Below are 17,603 nucleotides of genomic sequence, written 5' to 3' on the forward strand. Positions count from 1 at the left end.
GCTAAGATGCTGCTTGGTCTGCTGTGCTCATCCAGCTTCACACTTAGTTATCTTGGACATTTCATCAGAACTCTCTTGATGAAAGTTCATTGAATTGAAACTAGCTATTCTCCCTCCACAGATGCTATGCAAGCTTCAGAATATTTCTAGTACCTTCCATCAAGTAAGACTTTACATCCACAATATATTCTCTCTCTCATCATGTAAATATCCACACACAACCTCAGACTGTAAATTTACAGAATTTGAATTTTCATGAGAAGGACTGGAATAGAACAGATGCTAAAGGAATGGCTTCTCTGGAAACCAGAGAAAAGAAGGAACAGAAAACGCTATTCCAAGGAATTTCTGCCACTTCCAAAATGATCCCACCACGATATACACTTTCCCCATTTGCTCTGCTTTTAGACGAACCACTCTCTCTGCAAAATGAATTCATAGCTGGAAGTTAGAGTGCTGTCATATCTTGGCACCTTTCCATTCAAATGCAGCAGATGCACTGACAATCACTTCATTTCCATTCACATAGTCATGCGGGGGGTGGATGGGTCTATTGCTCTTCCCTTGTGAAACAATTATCAAGGCTTTCTCTCAACAAGTATGCTAAATTCAGGATGCCCAGTGCAGTCTGTCCACCAATTAGTAGACAACATTATTCCATACTCTCACCAATGTGCTGACTCTTAACTGACTTCGGAAATGTCCTCGTAAATACTCAGTGGAAGCAAAATTAGGATGGGCAACAAATGCTGGCCATGACTGCAATGCCCACAGCCCATGACAGAAAAGCACTTCAGGGCATCTCACAGGAATATTATCAAACAAATTAGACACTCAGTTCTGTAAGGATATATTAAGTCAGATGATCAAAAGCTCGACTATAAAGGTGTAGGAAAGAACATCTTAGACTCTTCAGAGGTACCATGGCATTCAACATTAATTAATAATCACTCGTAGAAATACTGGACATTCCACTTAATCAAAACACATTTATACCTACTCCAAACTGTCAGGAAGCCAATTCACACAAAGGGGACAACAGAAACAATGGAAAACACAGATTTGCGAGGTGATTACAGAGCACACAGTCGTACAACTGCTGGCCTCTGGAGGATGGGGAAGAGAGAGACAGCATGCAAGAGAGACCGCCATCCCTGCAGCTATCAACAAATGGATCCCAGACAGCTACCCAAACAGCTCCCTGAGAACTATCTGCACGGCTATCTCCTTGAAACCTATCGACACAGGGCTGTTCCGTACGGGGGAACCAACAGCAACCGACCATGACCAGCAGATCTGACAAATGACGACTTCTGAAAACCGACATGACTGACAGCCTCAGACACATCCGGAGGGGAAAATCGACACATATAACCTTCAAAGTAAGAAAACCCAAGTTCTCAAACTAGATTGAACATCTTCTGAAGTTTTCAGTGAAACACCGGCTACAGCAAGTGGGAAAAGCCAGCTGTACTTCAAAATTGTGTTTATCCTCCCAAAGTGGTGAGCCTACTTCCTCGAGACCCAAAGTATCCAATCTAGCTAGCAGGGAGGGGAAGGTGGGTTGGTGACAATTCAGGCACCCAAGGTCAAGAAATCTGATTAAAATGTCTGTGTTTGAAACTGCTACTAACTTCTCATAGTAATTAGCCTGTACTAAAGTTAATAACTGAGTGTCAGTTTCACTGTTTTGAATTTATGTTTTTAACTCTTGTATTTTTATTCACCTTTGTTTTATTTCCATGTTTATTACTTTTGTCTTTTTTTTTCTTGTGATATACTCACCTTTGCATTTAATAAATGCAGAGATTCTTTGCCCTGCCCTGCCTTCTTCACTTTACATTCCTAAATTAAGTCCAGTGTGGGAACCAGGGATCTGGGGGTGATACAAACCACCTATAAATCAGCAGATTACTGATTGCAAACTTTTTAACTATAATCTCTGATACAGTTTTAACCCCACTGCGAAGCCTCTTGTAAGGATTCCTACCCTGAAGAAGTTACCTGAAGAAAAACCATAAGTACAGTAAACTTACTGCTGCCTACCACCCAAAGTGGGCTTCCTCTACCTCCCAAATCCCCACAATGTACCTGCTGCCATTGGCCATGAGGCCACTGTCGGAGAACCCACAGATGATGTCACATCTGTCACCGCTGGGTACACCACTTCCGGGACAGCAAATGCCATCACTGCTGAAGCCACCGCCTCCATTTCTGAGACCAACACCAAAGACAGTACCAACACCGCTGCTGCCACCACCCACCCCGCTTGGTCCATCACCGACGTGGATGCAGCTCCATCCAGCACTGACGAGGATGCATCACCACCCACTGCCGCAGACATCACTGCGCCCACAGCCTCCACAGCCAGCAGCTCCAGAGGAGACACCAACACGGAGCCCTGCCAAGTCTTCACCATCCTCCCAGACCTCCCCCTTACTGAGGACGCACTGTCAGTCCTCAGTATAGGGCTCACCTTTGTCCCCCTTCACCTTCACCCACACATCAACGAACACCGGTCATGTTTGCACTTTTAGCAGTAATTCCGCTGCCTCCACACTTACTTCTTTAACTGTAAACCTAACCCTCCCTCGACAGATCCCTTTTTCCGCCTCTAACACAAGTCTTCCTCCTGGACACCACGCTAAGGCCTCCTACCGCCCTCCCCCCCCCACCTCTTCATCTCTACCTGCTGTCAACACATGAATCGTCTCAACCTCTCCACCCTTCTTACCCAGTCCAACTTCTTCCCCGCAGAACGTGTAGCCCTCCGCTCCAATCCCAAACTCATTATAAAACCCACGGATAAGGAAGTCGTGGTTGTATTGTGGCACACTGACCTCTACATCGCCGAGGCCAGGTGCCAACTCTCCAACACCACCTCCTCCTACCACCCCCTGGATCATGACCCCACCACCGACCACCAAACCATCATCTTCCAAACCATCCACAACTTCATCGCCTCAGGTGACTTCCCACCCACAGCCTCCAACCTCATTGTTCCCCAACTCCGCACCGCCCGCTTCTATCTCGTTCCCAAAATCCACAAACCTGACTGCCCTGGTTGACCCATTGTCTCTGCCTGCTCCTGCCCCACCGAACCTATCTCCACCTATCCCGACTCCATTTTCTCCCCCTTGGTCCAGGAACTCCCGACCTACATCCGTGACACCACCCACCCCCTCCACCTCCTCCAGAACTTCCAACTCCCCGGTCCCCAATGCCTCATTTTTACTATGGACATTCAGTCCCTATACACCTGTACTCGCCATGCAGATGGCCTAAAGGCCCTCCGCTTCTCCCTCTCCCGCAGGCCTGACCAGTCCCCCTCCAGTGACACCCTCATCCGCTTAGCATAACTCGTCCTCGCCCTCAACAACTTCTCTTTCAATTCCTCCCGCCTCTTACAGACGAACGGGGGTGATCATGGGTACCCGCATTAGCCCAAGCTATGCCTGCCTCTTTGTAGGTTACGTGGAACAATCCCTCTTCCGCACCTACTCTGGCCCTAAACCCCACCTCTTCCTCCGTTACACTGATGGCTGTACTGGCACCACCTCATGCTCCCACGAGAAGCTTAAACAGTTTATCCACTCACCAACACCTTCCACCCCTACCTTAAGTTCACCTGGACCATCTCTACCACCTCTCTCACCTTCCTGGACCCCTTTGTCTCCATCAACTAGAAACCGATATCCATTTCAAGCCCACTGACTCCCACAGCTAACTAGAATATACCTCTTCCCACCCACCTTCCTGCAAAAATTCCATCCCCTATTCCCAAATCCTTCGTTTTGCCGCACCTGCTCCTAGGTTGAGGCATTCCACTCCCGTACATCTCAGATGTCCTCGTTTTTCAAGGACCACAACTTCCCACCCCGCTGTGGTCGAGAACACCCTTGACCGTGTCTCCTGTATTTCCCATAACTCATCCCTCACACCCTGTCCCTGCAATAACAAAAAAAACCCTTTGTCCTCTCGTACCACCCCACCAACCTCCGGATCCAACACATCATCCTCTGACACTTAGGCCATCTGCAATCCGACCCCACCAAAGATATTCTTCCCTCCCCACCCTTGTTTGCTTTCCGGAGGGACCACTCTCTCGTGACTCCCTTGTCTGCTCCACACTCCCCTCCAGCCCCATCACACCAGGCACTTTCCCCTGCAATCGCAGGAAGTGCTACACCTGCCCCCACACCACCTCCCTCACCCCCATCCCAGGCCCCAAGAAGACTTTTCACCTCAAGCAGATGTTCACCTGCACATCTGCTAATGTGGTATACTGAATCCGCTGTACCCGTTGTGGCCTCCTCTACATCAGAGAAACCAAGCGGAGGCTTGGGACCGCTTTGCAGAACACCTACGCTTGGTTTGCAATAAACAACTGCACCTCCCAGTCGCGAACCATTTCAACTCCCCCGCCCATTCCTCAGATGACATGTCCATCCTGGGCCTCATACAGTGCCACAATGATGCCACCTGATGGTGGCACGAACAGCATCCCATATTCTGCTTGGGAACCCTGCATCCCAAAGGTATCAATGTGGATTTCACAAGTTTCAAAGTCTCCCCTCCCCCTACCACATCCCAAAACCAGCCCAGTTCAGCCCTGCCTCCTTAATGTGTTCTTCCTCTCACCTATCCCCCCTTCCCACCTCAAGCTGCACCCCCATTTCCTACCTACTAACTTCATGCCCCCCCCCTTGACCTGTCCATCCTCCCTGAACTGACCTATCCCCTCTCTACCTACACTCACCTCTACTGGCTCCATCCCCGCCTCTTTAACTTGTCTGTCTCCTCTCCCCATCTTCGATCCACCTCTCCCCCCCGCTATTTATTTCAGAACCCTCTTCTCCTCCCCCCTTTCTGATGATGAAACGTAAGCCTTCCTGCTCGGCCTGCTGTGTTCATCCAGTTCTACTCCTTGTTATCTCTACAAGGCAGGACTCAGACATCACCTTGAAAGGAAAGAGGTAGGGAGGACCAGCTGAGGAAGGAAATTTCTGAGTTTAAGGATTAAGTAATTGAAACCACAATCACAGGAGATGGGGTGATTAAAATCTGGCATGAACGAGATGCTGGGATTAGAAGAGAACACATCTCAGAGGGATACAGTGTTACAGAGGTTGTGACACTACAAATTCAGCCTCAGTGTAATAAATTGAAGTAGAAATCGTGGGACCATTTGAACATTAGTATATTTATCATATAAATACTTACCAAAAATCATTAGAGTCATAAAAGAATATAGTATGGAAGCAGGTCCTTCACCACAACTTGTCCACGCTGACAAAGTTTCAATCCCATTTGCTGCATTTGGCCCAAATCCCTTGATCCATATCCTTTCCTATCCACTTACTGCCCAAATGCCTTCTAAACGTAACTGTACCTGCTTCTACCAATTCCTCTGGCAGCTTGTTCCATATACGCACCATCTTCTATAGGAAAAAGGTGCCCTTCAGGTTCCTTTCAAATCTTTTCCCTCTCACCTTAAATTTATGCCCACTAGTTTTGCACTCCCCTATCCTGGGGAAAAGTTTTTAGCTCTTCACCTTATGTAAACACTTAATGATTTTATAAATCTCTAAGCTCAACTTCCAATCTCCTATGTGTAGGGAAAACAGCCCCAGCCTTTTCAGCCTCTCCCTTTCTCACAAACCTTTCAGTCTTGGTAACATCCTTGTAAATCTTTTTTGCACCCTTTCCAGTTTAATAATATCCTTCCCGTAACAGAACGATGAGAATTGCACACAGTACTCCAAATGCGACCTTACAAACGTCTTATACAGCTGTAATATGACATTCCAACTCCTGTACTCAACGTTCTGGCCACTGAAAGCAAGTGTGCCAAATGCCTTCTTCACCACCTTGTCTACCCGTGACAACACTTACAAGGATCTATGCACCTGCACTCCGAGGAACTCAGCTATTTTAAAAATTTCTCCTTTTCATGAGGACTCATTCTTGGTTGATGCATTTCCATATGCATTTTCCCACTTCATTTCAGACTCACCGGACATTAAAGATTGTCTTTGGGAGCAGAGATTTCACTGTCAAGTTACATTTTGTCCTCACTCTTAACCACACTTATAACATCTTAACACAAATCATTAAGAACACAGATAATTGATGGCACAGAGAAAGTCTGCACCAGCCAAAAACAGTCTTATCTAAAGACTTAATCCCACTTGCCAACTCTTTTCTGTAGCCCTATAGGTTTATTGTCAAATGCACATTTTTTTATTTTTTTAAGACAAAAGGCTATAAAGGTTTTATATCAACCATCCTTTCAGGCAGTGAGTTTTAGATACCCATCACCCTCTGGGTGAAAAATATTCTCAATTTATAGCTGTACACCCCAATTATCAACCTCCCTGTATAGGGAAAAATCACACACTCCTACTAAAACCCAGGTTGCTCAATTAAATTTCCCTTTAGATTTGTTTCAAAGATGATGTTCCAAGCTTGTGCCATGTTTCCTCATAGCTAAAATTCTTGTGGCAAAGTCTTTACAAATCTCCTGTTTCCTCTCTAGCATTATCATATCCGTCCAATGACCGGAACTGTATGCACTACTCAATCTGCAGTCCAATCAAGTTCCGGCAGAGTTTCCCTGCTTATATTGTAGCTATTTTTAATCAATCTTTTCAGTCTGGAACAGGTGGGACTTGAACTCAAGCCATCTGGTCCAGTAGCAGGGACATTACCACAGCATCACAGGTGTTTTCCTACTTGCATTCAATGTTTGATTAAGAAATTAACTTGTCCCAATGTCGTCTTAGTCATCTTGACTACCTACCCTATCCTTTAGAAAACTGTGGACATGTATTTCAAAGAGACAGCAAGAACTGCAGATGCTGGATGCAGAGACAATGCAGCGTGGAGTGGGAGGAATACAGCAAGACATGCAGCATCAGAGCAGCAGGAAAGTTGACATTTTGGGTCAGGATCCTTCTTCAGAAACGAGGAGATGGAAGGGAACTGGGAAATAAGGAGTAAGGGGAGGGGGTGGGTGAATGCATGCGGTGTTTCTCAATACTATAATTAATTACCAGGTTCTTTTGTCCTCCATGCCAAATCCCGCTTGTTACTTTTCTACCCACTTAATCAACCCAATGATACTTTCTTGCAATCTACATCATTTTCCTTCACTCAGATTTTGTATCAGCTGCAAATTTCTTAACCATGGAAATCTAAGTCATTGATGTCTACTATAAAAAGCAAGGGACCATACACTCAGCCTTGCAAAATCCAGAAGGAACAATGTTCTAGGCACAAAACCATTTTGGATCCAACTTGGTATATGCTGAGATTCCACAGACTTTTGTTTTGACTGGTCTGCCATGTGGGAGCTTGTCAAGGCCCTGATTAAAATCGATAGACATCAAAACCACCGAGACTTCATTCTTTGTCTTTGTCCCCCCCCCCCACACACACACACACACACACACACACACACACACACACACACACACAAGGCGAGCCAATTAAATAATGTTCAGATGAAAGGGTCCGAAGGCAAGTACTGTCTAATTCAAGGATATTAATACCGACTGCAATACTGCACTGCCACCCCGAGTGAAATCAACACAGGCAGTGGTTCTGAAACTTCCTGGTCGTCGAAAGCTACATCATTACCCGAACCAGAAATAATTACTAAAACTTAACTGAGTGAGAGACTTTACATCAAGTTATTTTCTTCCATTTATCTACCTACGTAATGAGAAGTCTTTTTTGTTTAATGACCCAATCAAAGCCAACAACTTTATCTTGTTTATTTAAGAAACTGCAAGTTATCATTTCCCAAAACCAGTGGCATTTAAACTCCATGTTTTGCTCACTAACGATAAAAGAAAACGACGAAGCCATTCTACAGGTGACGATGACTACAATTAAAATCGATCTGACTGTCAGTTCAATTCTCTGCTAACCAAGCTCTCCGTCCGGCTTAAAGCCATCAAAGCCACAGCAGCTGACTTTGAATGCAGGTTGCGGGGGATCAAGAAGCAGATGTAGCTGCCTGCAAATTGGTAACCGTGTACGAAAAATCGCCAGTCAGCGAACTACTAAAACTCCCGGCTCAGCCTAAGTTAACTGCCTGGAGAGGTTCCTCTCCCGGCGGCTTGGGCAGACAAACCCACCCGCTCATGTACCTCCAGCTCTGCCCCGCCTTGACAACAAACACGGTACTGTGGAAGGAGACAGAACGACATCAGGTAGCGCGTGTTATGTTTAACTCACAGATGCACAATTCTACCACATAAGCGTAGTAAGACCAACAAGCAACGAGCGTGATAAAAATGACAGGAATCCAGCCGACCACCCGCTGACAACATCTGAGGACGTTAGACGGCGCCATCTTCCTCCCCACCACGCCCCCGCCCCCGCCCCGGCCCCGGCCCCGGCCCCGAAGGCAGGTTCAGGCGTCATCACGTCAAAGTGCGTCGCCGCAGGGTTGGGGGGGGGAGGGGCGGTGTCTTAGTCACGTGCTGAGATTGACGTGACAATGGTTAACAGTCGGGTAGAAGAACACAGCAGACTAGGCAGTATCTGGAGGAAAGAAGAAGTCACTGTTTGGACTATAGACCTTCTATAGGATTGGAGGTAAGAGTAGGGGGAACTACAGATAAAGAGATGGGGGAAATAACAGAATGGTGGCCAGAGGTGGACTCTGGCAGTAGGTATGACCTGATTGGTTGATAGTGATGAATCCAGTTGGTAGCTCAAGGGAGGGCCAGAGGTGGGGCTGGAAAGGGAGCACGAGATGGGTAGGAACGTTATTTGAAATTGGAGAACATAGCGTTGAGTCCTTTGGGCTGTACTGGACCTCAAATCTGTGTTCAGAATCACTGGAGGAGGCTGAGGACAGACATGTTGGAGGGGGAGTCGAAATGAACGGTGACCAGGAAATTAGGCTGGCCCTTACGGCTCAGGTGAAGATGCTCGGTGAAGTGGTCACCTGGTCTATGTTAGGTGTCACCGACGTGAGTTTCAACAGCTGGTAGCTTCCAATCTCTGGGTTTACTTTGAAAAACCATAGTGAAGATCCCAAGTGATGTTAATACTGAACAAAGGCAGACCCCAGAGTGAAACCTAGGTTGATAGATCAAAGCTTTAGTTTTTGCATAAGAGTCTACTGTGTTAGTCAACCAGCTGAACGTGTTTGTGCTCTGCCCAAGGTACTTTTTAATGAAAGGAAATTAAGCTTATTAAACAACAATGAAAAAAAAGCTATGACAATTGGGAAAGATCTTATTATGGACAACAAAAAGAAAGATTGAACCTGTCTTTAACAGTAAAACTCTTTACAGACGTTCAAGCCAAATGAAGTATCACTGTTGTCTTTATTCTTCAATTTCTTACTAAACTATTGAGGTTGCAAGAGCTTCCTTCCAGTGATTTTTCTGTATGTTTACAAGATGTGGCTCTCTTTGTCTATCTTGAAGATCCACAGGCTTAATTCACTGGTGTTTCTCATTGCAATTTTTTTTTTAAAAAGAACCTGAGGGCTTCTGCCAGTTGCATTGACTACTTTTAGGCTGCTAAACAGCATGTCTGCTGGTATTGATCTTTTTCAGAATTAACCTGCTCCTGGACTCTAGCTTGTTTAAAACTGTGGAGACTCATTAATTTTAATTAAAGTGATATGGAATTTCCTAGGTGACGATCCTACTTGTTAGTGAGTTGTTGCTGTCAGAGATAATGGGAACTGCAGATGCTGGAGAATCCAAGATAACAAAGTATGAAGCTGGATGAACACAGCAGGCCAAGCAGCATCTCAGGAGCACAAAAGCTGACGTTTCGGGCCTAGACCCTTCTTCAGAGAGGGGGATGGGGAGAGGGTTCTGAAATAGGGAGAGAGGGGGAGGTGGACCGAAGATGGATAGAGGACAAGATAGGTGGAGAGGAGAGTTTACAAGAGAGTTGCAACGGGAGAGAGATTCCCTGAGGTTGGTCAAGAGGGTAACTTCATCAGTACTGCTGAGATGCTGCTTGGCCTGATGTGTTCATCCAGCTTCACACTTTGTATTCAGTGAGTTGTTGCTGTTGATGAATTTGAAGACTATGTCGACTATGATCGTAGATTAAACTGAGAAGGCCAATCTAAAGATTTATTAGTCCCACTACTTACGGTACTCATTTGAAATACGTTTGTTTTCACAAGTTTCACATAAGTTTTTCAAAAGAATTACAAAAAGCAGTAATTTTTCAGTTTGTCCATTTGGGTTGCCAGGTTGCACTGGGTGACTGAACACATGTCTGTTGTTCTATCTTTCTTGCACTGAACCCCACTAAGAACCAGACCTTAGGCTTGCCAATAGGACTCTATCTTCTGTGCAGGATCAGAGACACCCTAAATTGTAATTGGTCTATTAGCTAACGAAAAATGCATGAACAATTTATAATCAAGCTTGGATACTGTTATATCCCCATGACTGATGTGCTGAGCACATTGTTTCAGATTTATTTAATTGGTAAGAGTCCCTGATTAGATTAGATTACATATCAGTGACTCTGACTTTGTTTTTAGGGGCCATCTGCAGAGTATGTATAAAATACGTGCATAATGACAGTTGGTGTGCAAAAGGCAAAGTTGTGAAGTATCCTTATACATTCAGTTAACATATAGTTTTGAATAATAAAAGTCAAAGAATTATGCAGTCACAAAACTAATCACTCAATATTATAGAACCTAACTCTAATACGAAGAATGTTTAGCAAAAGTTATTTTGTCTAAAACACTACAAAGTAAGACTAACCAAAAAAGAACACAACTGTTATTTGTCCTTCCTTCTCTTCACAAAAAAAGAAGTTTAAAAACTTTCCTCTGATAGCCTTAATTATTTGATATAGATTTACTGATGTACGTTTGCTCACTTAATCTTGAAAAGCTGCAAGTTCTTGTTCCATATCACAGAATTAAGTATAGGAGGAACCACACAAACAAAGTTGCTGGAAAAGCTCAGCAGGTCTGGCAGCATCTGTGAAGGAGAAAACAGAGTTGATGTTTCAGGTCTGGTGACCCTTCCTCAGAACCCTGCTTTCAAATGATTTGAATTCTAGCTGAGTCAGTCATGTGGTGTATTAGTATCCTGCATTGACTACAATTAATTAATGTGCACTTGTTTTGAAAAAAAAATCAATGATGTCACAGCAAACGTGTAAGGTCATTGTCTAAGTTGTCTATATGAACTTTAGCAAGGTCTTTGACAAAGTCCCTGATGGAAGGCTGGTACAAAAAGTGAAGTCAAGGGATCCGTGCTGATCTAGTAAGATGGATATACAACTAATTCAGTCATAGAAGATAGAGTAGAAATAGAAGGGTGTTTTTTGGATTGGAGATCTATGCAGGGATCAGTACTAGGACCTGAATTGTTTGTAGTGCTTATAAATGATTTGGAGGAGAATACAGGTGACCTAATAAGTAAATTTGCAGATGACACTTCTACTGGGGGAGCTGTATACAGGAAGGAGATTGTCAGAGGATACAGCAGGATATGTGTAGGGTAGAGACTTGGGTGGAGAAATGGCAGATGGAGTTTAATCTGGGCAAATGCCAGGTGATAGTAGGAACAGCAGATGCTGGAAAATCTGAGATAACAAGGTGTAGAGCTGGACGAATGCAGCAGACCAAGTAGCATCAGCATCAGGAGCAGGAAGGCTGGTGTTTTGGGCCTAGACCCTCCTTCAGAAATTCCTGAAGAAGGGTCTAGGCCCAAAATGTCAGCCTTCCTGCTCCTCCGATGCTGCTTGCGCCTGCTGCATTCGTCCAGCTCTAAACCTTGTTATCTCAAATGCCAGGTGATCCATTTTGAGAGATTGAATGCAGGAGGGAAGTATACAGTAAGTGGCTGAGCCCTTAGCAATGTCAACATATGGGAGGATCTAGGTGCTGCAATACCCTGAAAGTGGTAATGCAAATAGCATGTTTGCTGGGACACAATGTTAAAAATAAAGCAAGTCTTGGTGCATCTGTATAGAACTTTAGTTACAATTTGGATTATCGTATATAGTTCTAGTCACCACACTTCCAGAAGAGTGGAGGCTTTGGAGGCCATACTAAAATAGTTTACCAGGATGTTGCATGGTTTGGAGAGAATTGGCTATGAGGAGAAATTGGACAGACTTTAGTTTGTTTTCACTTGAACCTCGAAAGGTGAGGCACGACCTGAAGTTTACAAAAGTTTGAGCGACATGGAAAGAATGGATTGTTAGTGTTTTTCCCAGGGTGGAAATGTCAATTACTAGCGGACATAGGTTTAAGTTAAAAGTGGGTATGTTTAAAAGAGTTGAGAAGTAGATTTTTTTTTAGAGGTTGGTAAATGCCTGCTAGGGGAGATGGTGGAGGCGGATACAATAGCAACGTTTAAAAGTCATTTGGGCAGATACATGAATAGGCAGAGAATACAGGGATACAGACAGTGAATGTTTTTTTAGTTTAGAAAAGCATTGTGTATTGGCGCAGTCTTTGGGCTGAAGGGCCTATTTCTGTGCTGCACTGTTCCTAGTTCTTTGTTCATTGGCTGATGAGCATCTGTAGAGGTTTGTTATGGAACTTGAGAGGGAATTCGGATGAAATAAAAAATAAAGTTGGTTATGGGAAGTAGAAAAGCAGTAAATGGAAATGGGAGGCAGCAGAAACAAATTCTATAATCCAACCAGGCTAAAATTAAAAAAAAAAGGCAGATTAAAACTCAGTGTAAAATAGATGAATTGACGGTGCTAATACACATAAAAGGATGTGACTTATTTGTCATAATGGAGACTCGAATGCAAGGCAAATGGAGCTCAGTCTGGCTAAGTATGAGATGATGCACTTGGGCAGGACAAAATAGACAAGGGAATACATGATGAGTAGTAGGGCCCTGGGCAGCACCAAGGATCAGAGGAACCTTGGTGTGCATGTCCACTGGTTACTTAAGTTAGTGGGATAGATAGATAAATTGATTAAGAAGACACCCCTATTAACTAAAGTATGGAGTTTAAGAGCAGGGAGGTTATGCAGGAAGTGAATAAAATGTTGGTTAGGCCACAGCTAGAGTATTGTGTGCAGCTCTGGAATCCACATTTTATAGGAGGGAGATGATTGCGCTAGAGAGGGTGGAGAGGAGATTTACCGGGGTGTTGTCTGGGTCGGAATGTTTTAGTTTTAAAGAGAGATTGGATAGACTAGGGTAGTTTATCTCAGTGCAGGAGAGACTAAGGGAACATGACTAAATGTATTAAAATTATAGGGGCTTAGGTAGGTAGACTGGAAAAGACTTCTCCCTTTAGTGGAGGGATCAATGATAAGGAGCAAAGGTTTAAAGTAAGTGACAGATGGTTAGAGGGGATGCGAGGAAACATTTTTCACCCATAAGGTGGTGGGAATCTGGAACTCACTGTCTGAAAGGGTAGTTGAGGCAGAATCCCTGAATATATTTAAATGTGCAATGCCAGGCATACAAGGCAATGGGCCAAGAGCTGGAAAATGGGATTAGAATAGTTAAGTGGTTGATGATGGACTGAAGGGCCTTTTTCTGCACTGTAGATCTCTATGACTATGCCTCTGACTTCACTCTACTTATAGACTGCATACTCATTAGATTTATCCAATGTATGAGGAATTCCTGGAATTTGTTTTGAGACAGTTGGTTTTTCAACATTTTGTTCTGGAAAACTAAGTCTTAGACTAGTTTAGATCAGATATTATACAAGGAGAAAGAGTTAATTAGTAATTTCATTGTAATATTATTTTTAGGAAATAGTGATTGTGATGTGGTAGAATTTTCCATTAATCTTGAAAAAGATGTATTTTAATGTTAAACTATTGTCTTAAATCTAAATAAGGGCAATTATGAAGGCATGTAAATGAGATTGGCTATGGTAAATTGCAAAAACACATATTAAAGATTAAATCAGACATAGTAAGAACTGCCGATGCTGGAGTCAGAGACAATACAGTGTGGAGCTGGAGGAACACAGCAGGCCAGGCAGCGTTAGAGGAGCAGGAAAGTTGACATTTCGGATTGGGACGCTGTGCTCCTCCAGCTCCATGTTGTGTTATTAAAGATTGTTAAATCAATTATTAAAATGTCTAGAACATATTCCTTTAAGGCAAAATAACAAACAAAAAAAGTAAAGGAGCCATGGCTGGTAAGGGAAGCTAACGACAGTATTAGATCAAAGGAGGAGACGTATAAAGTTCAGAGACAAAAGTTATAAGCTTGAGGATGGGAGAATTTTGATTTCAGCAAAAGAGGACAATGGAATTGATAAAGAGAGAATGAACAGCATTTTAATGTAAAGTTGCAAGAAACATAAATTACAGTTCGTAAAATCTTCTATAGTAATGAAAAGGGGGGAAAAATAAGAATAGACAACTGAGAGTCCATCTTAAGTAGTGACAGAAAAATCAAGAACAGTAAATAGAGAAATGGCACAGAGCTAAGAAGGTATTTTATGTCTGTCTTCAGAGGCAACCACAAGTAGTCACTCTGAAATAATTAAAATCCAAGACTTTAGTGAGAGTTTGGAGCTAAAAGAAATGAATATTAGTAGTATAGTAGTTTTGGAAAAAATATTGGGACTGCAAGTTATTAGGTGCCCAGAACCCATGATACTCATCCTAGAGCATTGAAAGAGTTGGCTAAGGAGATCCATTAGTAATTATTTTTCAAAATTCTCTTAATTACGCAACAATGTGAGGCTATCCACTTTGGTAGGAGGAACAAAGGTTTTCTAGAGGGGAGTGGGATGGCAGGGCTGAGCCCTGGGCTCATCCGCTCCCATCTGTTTTTTTTTTCGCTTTTTCCCTTTTATATTTTTGCTGTTTACTTTTACTTCTTTTCTTTGTTTTCTTTTCTTTAAAACCTGGACAGTGGCGGGTGAAGGAGGAGAAGCAGCAGCAACACCAGGATGAGCTGGATATGGCTCTATCCCAAACTGGGGCCTCCTGGCAAGTGAGGAGCAGGTAGTGTTCGGGTTGAGTTCTCTATTCCAGGTCAGCTGAATGCTTGCTCTCTCTCCTTTTCATCATACTTTACTTTTTCTTTTTCTTCAACTTTCAGAAGTTGCAGAGACGCTGGAGCAGTGTCAGCAGGGATTCCTGGCTATAGTAGGCCCAGAGCGGGAACCTTGTAAAAGTCTTGGAGCCATGTTTGAGACTCCAGCTGAGGAAAGTGAACTCTATTCAAGCACTTTCTTCTTGTACCTAAAAATGGCACTAAATTGTGGCCACAGAACACTTTTTACTGTATCTTCTTAAATATATATGGCCATGAATAAATCATTCAAACAATTCACAGTAGTTTTAAAATTTTAAAAGATTAGAAAATGATGTCCAAAAGGATCCAAGTGCCCTCATTCAAAAGTCATTGAAAACTAGCATGCAGGTACAGCCAGCAATTCAGAAGGCTGATTTGTATTTATTGTAAGAGGATTTGAGCACAGGAGCAAAGAAATCTTGCTTTAATAAATGATACAATAGTTTACACCAAATTAACAACTGTCATTGCCACTATGCATCATATTCCGATTTAAATGCTTTTTTGTTTTCCTAATTGTTAGTTCTTATGAGCATAAATACCAATACTCAGAATAAATTTTATAGTGTTAGATATGCATTTATACTTTTACTTCATCTTATTTACTTGTAACGCAACTACTTTTTATTCCTCTTTTATAATCTAAGATTTGTACCTAGGTACTTGTATCTAAGATGCCACTATAAAAGGCAGACATTGTAAAAGCATTTCACTGTACTTCTACAATGGAGTACATGTGACATTCACACCTATTTGTGTGTGTGTACACATGTATGAGACTAAAAGAGAACATTGAGTCATACCTTAACAAAAAAATTAAAAAGCCAACAAAAACAGAGTACACTATATAATTTGTCTACAACAACATTGGGTGTGGCATATACAAACAGCTTTCTAAATGTCAAATAATCTCTTTCAAGAGGGTAAACAAAGCAAATAACATTGCAGAAAGGAAAATCTTGTATAAATATACATGAAACTCACAGGGAGAAGTAGCAGACGTTTATGAAGAACTTTCAAACATATGGATAAATGAGAAATATTGGATTTCCTCAACGCTTTTGCATCCGTATGGGTAGGTGAGGTGACAGCGTAGTAACCAATGTCACAGAAACTAGTAATCCAGAACTCCAAGCTAATGTTCTGGGGACTTGAATTTAAATTCTAACATGACAGATGGTGAAACTTGAATTTAAAAAATATGTCCTGGAATTGGAAAGCTAGCCTCATGGCAATCATGCAATTACTGTTCATTGTCAGGATAACCCATCCAGTTCACTAACACTCTTAAGGGAAGGAAATCTGGTCTTGTCTACATGTGATTCTGGATCCACAGGATTGTGGTTGACTCTTAACTAACCTCTGGTAATTAGGGATATGCAATAAATGCTAATCAACTAGTGAAGCCCACATTAATTGTGAAAGGACTGGATTATAAAAGGAAAGAAGTGTTGTAACATTTATGTAAGATGTTGGTGAGACCACGCCTGGAGTATTGTGGCCAGTTTTGGTCTCCCTACTTGAAGAAGAATGTGGTGGCATAGGAAGCCAATCAGAGGAATTCACAAGGTTGATTCCAGAGATGAAACGGCTGTTGTACGAGGAGCAGTTGAATAGCTTAGGCTTGTACAGCCTGGAATTCAGAAGAATGAGGGGGAGTCTGATTGAGATATATAAAATGTTAAGTGGGATTGATTAAATTTGGATGTAGAACTGATGCTCTCCCTTGTGGGACAGTCTTGAACAAAAGAAAATAGATAGAGATTGAGAGGATGTAGATTCGGACCTGAGATGGGGAGAAACTATTTCTCACTGAGGATTGTGAGTCTGTAGAACTCACTGCCGCAGAGTGCAGTGTAGGCAGAATCAATCAACAGATTCAAGAAAGAAATAGATAGCTTTCTGATGAAAAGTGGGATAAAGGACACATGGGGTGCAGATAGGAAAGTGGAGTTGAGACCAGGATAAGATCAGCCATGATTGTGTTAAATGGCAGAGCGGGCTCGAAGGGGGTGAACAGCCTGCTCCTTCTCCTAATTCCAACATTCCTGTGATCCTAAGTATCCCATGAATGAACAAGAAAAAGCTGCTAACTATTCCAGAAGTAAGGATTAATTGTCCAAGAAATGAAGGGCAAATTGTGACAATTGTCATTACAATATACTGATAAGGAATAGACATCACAACTGACTGCGATAAGTAATTTGAGAGACTGGAGGGAACACAACTTTGAATTGTATTTGAGGGAGAACACTATAAACCAGGGAAGCTCTATATATCAGAGGTGTTATCTATTGTGACAGAGCTAAATATTAAATACACAGTGGAGGAGCTTAGCAAAGCTGTTGTTACTCAGTTACAATGAACAAAGCTTTACATATTAATACTTGACTATCTGAATTAATCAGAAATAGGAATCTGCCCCTTCTGTAATGTCTGTACACTTCTCCTAAATCTGGTCTTGTTGGAGGGAGGAAGCATTCAGCTGAGCATGTGTATGATGCAAAGATTGTGATCACATACAAAAGCAAGGGTGACGGCAATGCTTGCAAGAACTAATGAGGCAACTTCCTG

At 42.8% G+C, this 17,603-nt stretch overlaps 1 protein-coding gene and 1 long non-coding RNA gene across 3 annotated transcripts in view; one reads left to right on the forward strand and one right to left on the reverse strand.

Moving 5' to 3' along the window:
• The window catches only part of LOC125453322 (palmitoyltransferase ZDHHC20-B-like), a 103,766-nt gene extending 95,385 nt beyond the window's left edge, over positions 1 to 8,381 (reverse strand). For both annotated transcript variants that reach the window (XM_048532731.2, XM_048532729.2), the window contains exon 1: positions 8,245 to 8,381. In XM_048532731.2, the coding sequence (XP_048388688.1) occupies positions 8,245 to 8,362 (118 nt within the window). In that variant the 5' untranslated portion in view covers positions 8,363 to 8,381. The remainder of the gene's footprint in view (positions 1 to 8,244) is intronic.
• Positions 8,382 to 8,492: 111 nt separating this feature from the next.
• LOC125453294 (uncharacterized) lies at positions 8,493 to 17,603 on the forward strand. Its single transcript, XR_007247740.1, has 3 exons — positions 8,493 to 8,607; positions 14,865 to 14,956; positions 15,054 to 17,603. It is a non-coding gene; the product is annotated as an uncharacterized LOC125453294 (long non-coding RNA).

Source organism: Stegostoma tigrinum, chromosome 6, assembly GCF_030684315.1.
Source record: "Stegostoma tigrinum isolate sSteTig4 chromosome 6, sSteTig4.hap1, whole genome shotgun sequence".
In the NCBI taxonomy this organism is placed as follows: domain Eukaryota; kingdom Metazoa; phylum Chordata; class Chondrichthyes; order Orectolobiformes; family Stegostomatidae; genus Stegostoma; species Stegostoma tigrinum.